Here is a 13,575-nt window from a genome sequence, read left to right on the forward strand (position 1 = left end):
TGCATTGGTATAGTTGGCAAGCTGTTCAAGATTTTAAAAAGTTACCTGAGCGACAGACTGTAATACGTGAAAATTGGAAATCTAAAGTCAAAGAATTCGCGGGCCACATTGGTTGTACCTCGGAGCTCAATTCTTGGGCCCCTACTTTTTCTTAAATTCATTAATAAGTTACCGGAAACTGTTTTCAACTTCAAAGTCTTTCTTTTCGCTGACAATCTCAAATTACTCTAGAATGAAATTCTTGTAAACCCATACGGAATCAAACAAGATCTAGATTCAGTATTTCGTTGGAGTTATGAAAATAATCTCAGCTTCAATTTATGGAAATGCCAAAACACAGGTTTTAATATCAAGTCGAGACTAAGTTCAGTGTTGGGTCAATGGTCGTTGGAACAATCGAGAAGTTTGGAGGACCTTGGAATTACTATGAACGACAGCCTCACATGGGAGGAACATGTAGAGTTGCAGACTCGTAAAGCCAATAAACATTTTCACCAAATTAAAAGAAACATCATATCTCCTAACGGTTGCTACAAAACTAAATCTATATAAGAGTTCGCTTATTCCAATCTTGATCAGCAGATCCAACTGTTATATGTCTTCAAAGTCTGACGTGCGACTCAAAGAAAAATCTCAAGGATGTTTCGAAATGGATCCTGCCGAGACGTAATTATTCCGAACGACTAAGATCCCTGAACTTATTACCTCTCAACTATTGCATTGTGCTATCAGGTCTTCTCTTGCTATCAAAATTGGTGAGCAATTATTATGCGTTCAACATCAGCGAGCATGTTAATATTGTGCACAGACGTTTATCGGTTTGTGTTGCCTGAAATCAAAAAAAATTTCACGGTCAAATTTTTTGTATCGAACCACATAATGAGCAAACATCATTGATTCAAATCTTAAATTCTTTCAGCCAGTTGGACTCAAAAATCTAATCCTAAGCTTGATGTGAAAGTGCTTCAATATTAATTTCAGCATCGTAAATTCGTTTTCCATAACATTTATCTGTCTCTGCAAAAAGTGTTGGTCCTCAAATGAAATAAACTTATCAAACTTAGACTAGTATAATTCATATATATATATGTTTTGACTATGTTTTTTATGCCTTGTCGAAAATATTGGTGGATTATTGAGTTGTGACCGTATTTGTCCTTCTTTTTGTTGCTTTCTCACAAATTTCTGTAATTGATATTACTGATCGGTTTTGGGAATGTATTTAATGGTTTCAGTTCATTGCGTTTTCGCTTTGACTTTAGCCCAATTTATTTTTTAAAAATATGAGTTTATTTTTGTGCTTTCAGTCATTCGTTTGTCTAGTTTTGCCTTGTTAGTTTCAGACGGAACAGGTATCAATTGTTTTTATCTGCAGCAAGGAATTCTAGCTAGTGGTTGCAATTTGGAGCCTAATTTTCGCTTCGTTTTTGAAAAAAAATTTGAATCATGGTCACGTTTGTTTTTTGTCACTCTGTCGCCTAATGGTATTGATAAATATAAGTTATGCTTTTAAAGGTAAGTAATGTGATGTGTTGAAATCATTTTATATCTGGTCACTTTTTGCTGTGACTTTGAGACCACTTATAAAAACGAAGTTTTCCAAATCTTGAATTTTTTATCTTTGATCTAATGGGTATCTCTGTTTTAGTTTTCTTCGAGGTTTCTTTGCACGCGTTTTGTAAAAAATATTAAACATTAGTGGACTTCTTGACTTCGGCAATTTTTAAAGTCGAAAAATTTTTTGATGTTTTATGTTTCGTTTGTTTTTGTGCATAAAGGGTCATATTCTTTGCTGTCTATCAAACGCTGTTCTTTTAATTAAGTTTTTAATTAGGTATATAGTTGGTCAATTCCTTGGAATGTAATTCAGGACTTTCCATCGATTATTCTTGGGAACATTTGACTTTTCATTTTATACATTTGCTCTACCGATCTGCAATTAAAATTTGAGTGCGTGTCATTATTTCTCACTTCATTTGATGTAAATTTGCCACTAGCGTGAGCAGTTTTCAGTCAAAAGTGAACTACCCTCTGAAAATATTTGTAGAAACTTTGGCTGTTGGGTTTAAAACTCATTTTGAGAGCCCTCTTAGTTGCTAAATATCTTTCAGGAAATAAGTACGATTAACGACGGAAATGAACAATACGGAAATTGCGTCTTTTTTGGGATGTGGGTTCACAACAAATAATGAACTTTCATCACAAGTCAAAATAATTGGTGAATTCCATACGTTGTCTGCGCTTTCGGGTAGCGCAGGGGACTGCTGTTGCTGTATGATTATAATGTGCCCCCCGCACTAACCTGAGAGGATAGGAGGAGGGGGGGGGGGGGGGGGGTTGGAATGGTTCTTGTCTTTATATCTAGCCCTCAGTTAAATACATTTGGTTCTTCTAAGCAGATATCTCGTTTTCATTGTGTCATTTTAGGGAAATGTAGTTTCTAGTAAGATGCTCAGGACTGGAATCGTTTATCATGATCACCGATTCAGTTGATTTCTAATCTGACACAGAAACAATCCACAATGGTAGTTAGCATTTAAACTTTAAGCAGTTTTGAATGGCATGCTGGTTGTATTGGTTGTTGAAATGAATGTTATTTTTAGGCGTCGGAGGAGACAAAAATAATTTACCATATTGATGGGGAGGAGACTCCTTATCTTGTAAAAATTCCTCTTCCATCCGAGAGAGTTACCCTCGCAGACTTCAAAGCAGCAGTCAATAAACCAAACTTCAAATACTTCTTCAAGCAGATGGACGCTGATTTTGGGTTAGTTGCTTATTCGGGTCTTTCCCATTATAGCCCCCCCCCCCCCCCCACGAAAATAAAGCCCCCCCCCCCGCCATTGTGGTATATTTACCATGATTGGGGGGCTATAGGTTATCTGACCACTAAGCTAGGGGGCGGGGGGCTATAATGGGAAAGACCCGCTTATTCTTAGTCAAAAGAGTACAATTTTAAATTTCAAATTGTTTGCTATTTTCATCTTTTAAACCTGATAATGTCCCTTTACTTTTTTTCACGCAGATGTAGACTCGAAAGCCGTAAATCCTTTAAATGCAATTTAGAATGGCTTAGTTTGTTTCGATATGATTAATTGAAATAAGATAGATAGAAAAATCAGTACCAGTCAACGATCTTTCAAGTTTGAAAATGTTTAGATTTGTCAAAGAAGAGATCAATGACGAAAGTACAGTTCTGCCAGAATACAATGGTCGAGTTGTGTCGTGGCTAGAGCCTGCAAAAGGCAGTGATGGCAGTGCCTCTGATGGTGGGTCAATGTGCACAGACAGTATGATTGATCATCATATACCACTTTCAGCCACCGCTTCCGGCCAAGGACATCCGGGATTTGGGTAAGTACTTATGCGCCTATGCGTTATTAGACACATCGCTTCTGATATGTTGTATTTTGATTGCTCACTGTTTTAAAAAATGCGGGACAGGTATGGGGCAGATAACAGACTAGTTTAGCAATGGCTGCCATGGGGTAGAATTTTTTTTGCTAAGTGAATGTTCTCACGAGCAGTTTTTTTGTTTCAAGGCAGTTTTTTTGCTCAAAAGGCTTCAATGGGATATAGTCAAAACATTGAGATAATTTTGATTGCGCGTCGATGCATTATTTTGTTTGAGTTTCCATTAAATAGCGAGTTCTGCAACAGTTAGTATTTTGGTGGAGTAGACCCCCTTCACAAAGACCCTTTTCGGAAATCTTACGGGCACGTTTTAATATCTCAAAAATTTTAGCAAAATTTTGTGAGAGTCGATTTAACGCCGGTTTTCGGGCGATTAACCAGCTATAATCATTTATTTCGAAAATGGCTTTTAGACGCAATGCTCTGACTGAATTGCCTGCATGATGTCATTTTCTTATTTATTCGAGCGAGTCGTTTGTTAACTCGCATGAATAGTTTTTTGCACGCATGACTTACCTCACTTTCAAAATGACCTGTTCTCTTTAAAATTGAGATTTGCTGGCTTTGAGAGATGTAGAGGTCAATTGAGGATAGCTTCACTTCAATTAAAGGCTATTTGGGGGGGGGGGTTTAATCTACAAAAGTCTAAATCAATTACAGACATCACAATAATTTGTATAAATGCTTTCTTGAAACTTTGGTCTCATTTTTCTCAATTGTATTTTGAGGTTACAGGTCTTTTGAAGCTATCGCAGCTATTTTCTGGTGATCTCTTTTAAATTTGACTTCAGTGGAAATTATTTTGCAGCAAAACTTTGATAGTTATCATCAACGATGTATGTCAATAGTATTTCTGAAAATTGACGAATTTATTCCCAAAAATTACTGCAGGTTGATAAAGCCGCATAGATGTCCACATTCCTTAGCGTCAATTGTTCTTTCAGATTAGTTTTTTGCAGTATTTCAATGACGACATTGTAAAATAATCTCATGTTTTATTTCTGTAACAAAACCAATCGCTATTCCATATTTGTTTTCAAACGCTGAAGTTTGAGTTTAGCCTCAAACTCTAAATTCTGTTTTTTTAAAAACAAACTAATTCAATTTAGCGAAATGGATGTTTATGCGTGTATATTGCTTTGAGTTATTGCGGTCAGTTCTGGAAGATTGTAATTTTCAAAGATTGCTTCTTGATTTCACCTTTCTCATTTCTAGAGAGTAGTAAGTAGCAACTGATTGTAGCTTGCGGAATTTACGTTCCGAATTTCACTCTGATCGCGTTTTGGTTTGTCTGCTGCGCCAGATTTTTTTTGCAATTTATTGGTCCTAGGCCATGAGTCCAAATCAAAATAATCAGGTTGTTTAAGCTCATTGGATCTGTTCCATTTTTGGAAGCATGCTCTAATGATGTTTTTTTGACCAAGATATTTGAATGAATGTTGCTTTAAAACAATTTATACAAGGAAGTTTGATTCTTTTTGGGTTCCTCTTTAGAATTTTATTGGGTTTGTAGCGAAAGAATTAAGTTATACAAACCCCATTAGCTCATTTTCTATTTTGTTAACAGTCAGTTTCTGGAATTTTATTGAGAAACTCGAAAAAAAAATATTGAACGCTTTTATGAATGCAATAAAACATTTATTAATCCATTATTCCATAATTTGCAATATTTTTAAATCTAATAGTATTTATACTCTATTCTGTAGTACTTATTGTATTATATCTTGCCATAACATGTCAAACTGGTTGAACTAATGTTTATGAATTTTTGGTGCATTACTTTTTAATTGCTGAGCAATGACAATTGTTGCTTTCAGAATTCTGAATTCGGTCAAACTCAATTTTCTCTTTTCGCTGCAAGAATTTCTAATTAGACATAATCTTCAATAATCTTAAAAACCATTTTTGTACTTAAGTCATACATTAAACCAATTATCTCGGAGAGGAAGGAAAACCGGGTCACAAACCCACCAAGCATCTGCTTCTTGAGAAGTGTGAACTAAAATAATCCCCCCATCCATAGGTATTTTGGATCTTTTCCGTTTGTGCCCCCAGCTTAGTGGGCGCATATTATTTGCACTCCCCAGACGCACGTGACATAGTTTTACATAATGATTTACTATGTAATGGCACGTGCTCTGTAAAGGGGGGGTGCGCAAACGTTATGGGGGGGGGGCATAACGTACGGGGGGGGGGGGGGCATAATGTACTGGGGGGGCATAACATACTGGGGGGGGGGGGGCACAAACGGAAAAGATCCCGTATTTTAAATGTTGGAATTGAAAATTGTTGTTCGATAATTGTGCAGTATTTATTTGATATGTTTTTGTGATTGCGATTGATTACTTCAAAACGTAGTATGCCAAGACCCTTGAATAATAAATAGTTCATTCTTTTTTCCCACTGCTGTTTTTTACTTTATCTACTATAATTATTTTTATATTGAGTATATTATTGTCATCTCATATTGAAACTTTAATCAGTTTTCTAGACACCAAATTGTGATGTTCTAATACGGACGCCCAATTCGAAGCTGTGCGCCTAATTTGAATGGAAAGAATCCTGACTTTCAGGTCATTCACTTTACATAGGACAATTTCGAGCTATTTCACCATTTTATTTTTGTCCTGTTTATTTTCATTGAGTGAGTGTTATGATACGTAGGTGTTATGGTCAAGTTGAAAACTTTGTCTAAATAAAGTTAGAAATGTGGGAGCCCTCAGGTCAATCCCATGAACGGGGCTGCATGTGATCAGTTTTGTAACGATTCCAGTAATTAGTTGGCTATGTTTATCTTGACTTATTTCGCGATGAGCTGTACTTTATAATAACATTTTCGAAGGTTTTGAGGACAAAGCTGCGAAATTGAGTTGTAAAGATCTTAGAATCTATGTTCAAAGCAGGAAGGGGGCAAGAATGTCCACATTGATGTGACATTATCCTGTTTTTTCATCAATTGGATCTATCATTTTTTACTTCATCAAATACTTCATTTTGAGTCCGATTCAAATTTTGCAGCTATAGCTTTTTGCCTTTTAAGATTCGTCAAAAATGGAGGATTTTAGACGAGAAAGTCGTAAAACATTCACTTTGCTTTGAATTTGAATTCTTTGCCTGTGAAAGAACAAAAATGAGAATATAGGCACTCACTGGAAAGACAGACGAATAGCATTCCAGCTGATCAAGCGACTGCCCCGGGATACAGAAACCTGGATACGAACAAATAGTTTAGTTACTCATGTAAAAAAACTCTTTTTTGCAATTATTGACAATGATAGCTCCATTTCATTTTATTTCGTGCTTCTAAATCTTTCGCCGAGAACGCAGTTTAGCTCCTGAGCTGTCGGTTATTGCAGCCGCTGGTTAATGCAAATTATTCTAGCTGTCAGGTGATGAATGAGCGTATATTGTTTCGCGCGATTCAAGCCAACTACTCTCAAGTCAAGATTATAGGAGTATCAGGGCTGTCCCCATAGTAGTACATGTCAATCCCAGTATTGCTTGCCCGTATTGATTATAGATAAGCGCTTATATCTATACTCAGATGTAAAACTGAGCTCCAGAAAAAGAAACTGGTTCTGAAAAGATTGTGAGTTATGTAGTGAGATGGAATAGCAATGCGATTCTCAATCTCATCAAGCGTAGAGAGTTAAGCTCGTAGCGGTACCAAGATGTTTGAGCTCTCAGCCTTTCTCTTTGCATGATCTGAAGTCATTTGTCTTTTATTCGAAGACGAAGCCATTCGCAGATCTCGTTAGCAAACGTTGGGGTCAATGAATTATGATCAACTTAAGTTGTACCTGTATTCCATGAGTTCATGGTTTTTCCTGTTTTGTTTTCCCATTGTGGCCAACTGAACTCAGCCGTGAGCAAGCCAATTTATGCAGCTATGCATGTATTATTTGAGCCTAAACCATGGGCTCTGTTTTGCTTGATTTTACAGTTGAGTTTATTAGCTCTCCTAAGTATTTTTTAACGCAAATGATAGCTACAGCTGGAGCTAGTTATGTTTGTTATTGCAATGGTTCAGTTTGGCCCGGCTAATTTGCTGCCTGTTTGTCTCAGTTAAGCTACGACTTGGACGTTAATGGCAGGTTCAAATTTGAAAATTGGTACGGGGGTAATATGAGTTGTTATTGTTTTGTGGGGCGGGGGTGATCGTTGATTGCAATTAGAGAGAGAACAGTGCTGTAGAATGTTGTGAGCGGAAGTGAAGTATTTGTACCTGTATCTCCCTCCGACTGCTTGCCTTAGTTGGCATATTTTGTGTATGTCGCTACCCGGAAAGGGTGCGTGGGGGAGGGGTAGTTGGTAATTGTTCACGCGTGTAGTACGTGCGGAGAAAACCAGGACAACAAGTGCCTTCGTGTATTGGTAGAAAGGAGAAAGGGAGAGAGAGAGAGTTGGAGACGTAACAAGAGCGGCGCTTTGTGCATGTACGCATGGTGGTTGGGTGCAAGTTTACATGCGAGGCACAGTTTGAGACTGCCAAATGAGGAAGACTGCAAAGTAAATATACAAGACATGTTTATATACATATTGTAGAGAACTTGGAGGAGGAGGAGGGAGGGGGAAGTATGGAAGTGTTGAGTAGTGAGTGGAAAGAATAGATCAGAGGGAAGGCCAGGGAGAAAGGAGAAGAAGAGAGAATGATTTGGGTTCCTAACTTGGCTCCCTGTTCGCCACTGCGTTCTGCTTCGGTGCGGAGGGCGCTGCGAATGTCTACGCAAAGTGTGAGAGAGACTGAGAATGAGTGTCTCTCTGTGTGTATGTCTGAGTGTATTGAATGTGTGTGTGTGCGTGGGGGCCGTATTGTTGTTTTTGGGGCTTGTGTTAGGATCGGAGAGTTGTTGAGATTTGAGCTGAGTTAGTTTCAAAGAATTGGGCCAAAACAAAACAAACGTGTCCATTAAAACATCAAACAGCCAACTAAGTGAACTACTGCTACTGCTGCTTTAACTATTAATACTTCTGCATTTACTGCTCCTCGTGCAGCAGCTACTGCAATTAACAGACGAAGAAGAAGAAACGGAAGTGGCGGTGACTGTGGTACGGCCAATTGCCCGGTAGAAGAATTAACCCAGTTAATTCCCCTACTTAACCAGTAGTTAGACCAATTTCTGCTCCCTTCTGCTCCAGTGCTCCAGACTGTACAAAGGCAGATTGGGTCCCCCTTAACTCGTGCGCTCTCTCTCTCTCTCTCTCTCTCTCTCTCTCTCTCTCTCTACATGCAATCAAAACAAGTTGCCCAACACAAGAAGGCACCGCCGCTCCACCGAACAGCTCATTTGGCAGCCCAGTCATAGTTATTTCTCGCTCTAGTCCTACTTAGACACACCTAATGGTCAATCTGTCTTAGTTAACTGCGTAATCTAGTTAGCAAACACGTTTATCACAACTTTACTTTGTCTAATTTACCCAACTGGTCTTAACTAATTTTTTGGTGGTGAGATCTTGGTTGAGGTTTATTACTATTTTTCAGTATTTGAAGAACCATCTATTTTAGTTGCTCTTCCCTTTAGTTGATAGTGAGCGTTTGAGAGAAAGAATGTTTGTTATTTTGGGGGCTGCTCTCTCGCCTTAATGCTAATTGCCCTTTCTTGTTCTCCTCTCCTTAATTCCACTTCTTATAGTGTCTGCTCCCTTATTCTCTCAATCTATCTAAATGTGTACTAAGCTGCTTTCCTTGTACACAACTGTACTGCAGTTAAACAGCTGAGTATTTCTACTACTGCTTCTGATCCAAATTTATTACTCTGCTGCAGTAGAAGCAGAAAGTAATCTACTTACAGGCACTTCTTTATTCTCCTGTCAGTACAACACATTCCCACGTTCTTCCCCTTCCATGTCACCAATGTCCCCCTAATCAGAGGACCTTTCTGCTCTCTAACCCGTCTGCTATCACATCACATTCTCTTCTCTTTCCACACACGTACATACACACATACGCACACAGCTATGTTGCTGCTGCTGCTGTTATTGTTGTTTTGCTGGTTCTTAATCCAAAGCTGCGCTACCAAGTTCCCTGGTCTATCTTGACTTCCTGCTCTCCATTGGTACCTCTTGTATTGAATAACCAGCTCTCTTTCTCCCTCTCTCTCCCTCTCTCTTTCTCGCGTGTGTGTGTCTTTTGCCGCCAGCTGCAGTACTTTGGGATTAGGAAAGTGCCAACACTACTCAAAACAACTTCTTTCTTCCCTAAATTTCTTTTCCCTTCTCTTTCAAAATCCTCTTAATATTATATCGCACTGTTATTTTGCTCTGTTCACTTAAGGTCTACTCCTATTTATCGCCAGACATGCAGTATAGTCGTACATTGTAGCCTTGAGCATCTTATGAAGCAACGTTGAATTTCGTTACCAACTCGAATTATCACCTCACAAGGGGTCTCCAAGTTAAGAAAAGTTTCAAAATGCTGTTTATTACCGTCTCTGTTATACCAACATTGATATTTAGTGTCAGCTTGACCGTGCATTAATTATTGGCCGTTTTGAGCGTTGAAAGAGAAGTGACAACTGATATTGTTATGACTCATTGACGTAATCTTGGCATGGAATGGAGTTTACTTCTGGTGGTACTGTTTGTCAATAACGCAGATGCTACCGTTCCATTTTAATCAATGCGGCAGTCTTGACTAACTCCTGAAGTGTCATCAATTTTTTATTAAATTGTTCAAAAATAGCGACAGCGCATAGAACGTTTTGAATTCTGTTTTATTTGCAATGTGGGCGGAGAGTTCAGTATTTTTAATTAATGTCTGGAGTAAGTTAGATTGTAAACGTGAGCCAATTGCGAACATCTTGAAGCTCATTGGTAGTCCTGAGTAATAAATAATGATGGGATTCTCGCCCAAAGCAGCAAAGCGAAGTGTTCATTTCAAGCCCTCAGATAAAAATTCCAGTGGAGCCGGTCAATCACGGCAGCAAAAAGGACAGAGCTCAAACACTTCAAGTGGCGGAGTGAACAATCCAGTTGTCAATCAAAAAGTAGCTCAACAGCAACAGTCCTCAAAGCAGCACCGGTCTCAGCCACAATTATGCATGTGTGGCAGGAGCACTGAAGGTAGTCCCCAAAGACATCCGAGATCTACAACTTGTCCTAGTTGCAATAAAACATACAAACCCCAGCAGCAGCTGCAATCGCAACATATGAACCAACCGATGAACAAACAGGCTGCTATGCCGTCATTTCATTCAGCAGGGTACAATTTTGGAAATGCACCAAATGTCCAGTCCGCACCTGGACCACCCCGACATTCCGGAGGCATGCCAGTAGCAGTGTGGGCGTACATGGGCGGTGGACAGCCCAACCGGGATCTAATATCAGCGCCTTCCGGTGGGGATGTCAAATCATCTAAAGGGAACCGGGAAGGCAGTGGCCAGGGGAAAATGGCATTAGTACCCAATGCGAGAGTTGCCTTTCAGATGTATCATTCGTTAAAGAGCAACCCGGACATGTACTCCAATTACATGTTGCAAGAGGACGTAGAGGGTGGATACCATCAGTTGGTTGCTCTGAACCAGATGGGAGAATCGGATGATGAGATTGGGGAGGAGGAAGATGAAGATGATGATGAGGAGGATGATTATGATCAGCTCATTTCGTGCTCTGAGTGGGGAGACATCTCCGAAATATCATAGTGAGATAGATCATCAACACAACCAATTAAAATTGCCTAATAACTAAAGCCCTTAGATGTGACCTGGGATTCTTTTTTACAATTCCATTTTTTTAGATTTGATGGTAACAAAGTAAGTTGCAGGGTAAACAATTGTGTTTTTGAGATCGGAATCATTTAAAATCTCGATTTATTGAGATTACCATTTTCTTTTCTATCTTAATCTCTACTGATGCTGGTTTCAATCGCAGGGTGAGTTTGCTGTTATAGTGGTGTTACAGTAGCCATTTTGACCTTCAAGCTAATTTTACGCCATTTGGTAGTTAATTTATTCTAACTTTTTGAAATCTTTTGCTAGCCAGACGCTTCTTTGTCTGGCCATTTTTTAAATGACAGAATAGTTTAATCGATTATGTTCCTCAATGCAGTTTATGGCCCCAGTGTCTAATTTCGTGTACTTAGATAGCACTTTAGGATGTAAAAAACATAAGTTTTGTGCCTTCTAAGGTGTAAGGAATGGAATACATCCAATTTTTTGTTGTAATTCTTTGCGACGCCAGAATTATGTAGTTGCTTAAATTCAAAGAAAAAATCAATGGTTTTGTCTCAAATGCCAGAGATAAGATGTTTTGTTAAGGTAATGATTATATTAACTAGTTTTCTTTTTAATTGCATTCGAAATTTTGCTAATTGCATTCGAAATTTTGCTTCTTAATTTCTGTGTTAATTGGAACCAAATGCTGCGTGGAACCAAATGAATGGTTGCGCGGTCGTGGTAACAATTCAAGTATGATAAATGATTATTAATTGCTCTCGAACATGTCTTTTTAATGCAAAACTTGACCATTTTTGAGCTTTTGTTCTAGAACATTCTAGACTTCTTCATTTTTGTGGGTTATTTCAATTGGTCTCACTCCGAAGTAAAGTTTGTTGCTACAATAAAAGCGATTGTAGCAAAAGGTATCACAAGGGCCTGAAAGCCGAGTGGTTAATGCTTCGGTCGATTTCGACAAATTTATCTAGGTTACAGCCCCTTCATTCAATTGCCCCGCCTGTCGTTCGTGAACAATTTGTCCGATGTTAGTCGGTTTGTTTCATACCTCAGTTGTTACTACGACGAGGAATAATTTTATGCGATGTTTTATCAGCGTTAAAAATAAAAGGAGCGGTAGAATTGCCATTAAGAAGTTTTCATTGCCATTGAGAAGTTAACAAAAATCTGGGGCTAATCCGAGTAGTTTAATCACCTGGAGAATGCAATAACAACAATGGTATTTTTTTGGGTACATGACAATAAACCCAATGCCATTATACCTTATGACCTTATACCCAATGCCATTATACCCAATACACTTTGATATTTTCGCTCAATAATCAGACCACTAATTAGCCGTCGCTATTACTCGAACGTGTTTTAACATACTAAAGAGGATAATTTAATTGCATGTTCGATTGTGATAGTTTCGTATCAAAGCACACGGGTTGCTGAGGCATGGGCATGGGAATTTAGGACGTTAATACATAGGTCTACTAGCGTCTGCTGATTTGTAGTCGGATTATTGTATTAAAACATCAAGATGCATTGGGTATAATGGCATTGGGTAGATTGTCCTGACACCGTATTTTTTCCTAAGAAACTTTTTTGCAATGAAAACATTGCTTAACTTAAATTACTGTTTATCTGACAAGATTACTTTTTCTGCCTCCCATCTCAATACTTCCTGTAGCAACAACGCGTAACACAATGTATTATCTTAAACACATTTGAAATGAGTTTTCAACTCAATCGCTTAATAAGTTTTACCTCACTCTTTAGAATGCTCTAAGCCCTTTCAAGGTCAATAAAGGAAAACTATATATAAAAGGGTTCAATAATGAAACATTGTGATCAAATTAAGGTACGCATTTTTCTGGTGGGTTTCAGATGTTACATCAACAATTCCATCAATTCAATTTTGTCTGTTGAATATTTTTGATACATGATATAGTGATATCGATTATACAACTATCGAGTTAAGAAATTTTGGTATACAAGCTTTAGTTTTCGAAAGGATTTCACAAATTATTTTATTATGAATGTTAGGCTGATGAATTTATGGTTTACTTCTCCCTTTTAAAGGTACTATCTGTTTTTTTCTTGGCATGTTTTAGTCTCCACTGTTTATAATAATGGCTGATTGAGACGCTTGACTGTTGGCGAATAAATAGGCATTTTTTAACACATTTGATGCAAAATAACTAAGCTCTTCATAACTTGCTGTCGAACGAAGCATGAATCATTTTTCGACGTCTTGTCCTTTTTTATTTCCACTTGACCGATTGCTCTTCTCGGTCAATTTTTTCGCCCGTGACTTTTGTTGTACGTGACCTAATTTGTTCTCGTTACCGATTTAAGCAGCTAAAGTAAATTGGCGTCAGTTTTCACTTTCAGGTGGCGGCCTGATCGAATCCAATAATTTTAACTAAATAGTTTGGAAGTATTTGAAAGATTGACCAAGGTTTTTATTACGGGCTTTTTATTAATTTTGTTCCACGTGCTCTTA

General features: G+C 38.1%; 2 protein-coding genes across 7 annotated transcripts in view; one reads left to right on the forward strand and one right to left on the reverse strand.

The window, feature by feature from the left end:
* The window catches only part of LOC142349863 (proteasome subunit alpha type-6-like), a 237,184-nt gene that overhangs the window by 51,025 nt on the left and 172,584 nt on the right, over positions 1–13,575 (reverse strand). The gene's annotated exons all lie outside the window — the stretch shown is intronic.
* Positions 2,424–13,575, forward strand: part of LOC142349819 (segment polarity protein dishevelled homolog DVL-3-like) — a 91,139-nt gene continuing 79,987 nt past the window's right edge. For 2 of the 5 annotated variants that reach the window (XM_075401603.1, XM_075401604.1), the window contains exon 1: positions 8,658–11,053. In XM_075401603.1, coding sequence (XP_075257718.1) covers positions 10,248–11,053 — 806 coding nt within the window. In that variant the 5' untranslated portion in view covers positions 8,658–10,247. Of the gene's footprint in view, positions 2,526–2,603; positions 2,768–3,159; positions 3,355–8,655; positions 11,054–13,575 lie in introns of those variants that run through there. The other 3 variants (XM_075401609.1, XM_075401606.1, XM_075401608.1) reach the window with 3 other exon arrangements.

This window comes from Convolutriloba macropyga, chromosome 11 (assembly GCF_964194025.1).
Source record: "Convolutriloba macropyga chromosome 11, txConMacr16.3, whole genome shotgun sequence".
NCBI classification, from domain to species: Eukaryota; Metazoa; Xenacoelomorpha; order Acoela; family Convolutidae; genus Convolutriloba; species Convolutriloba macropyga.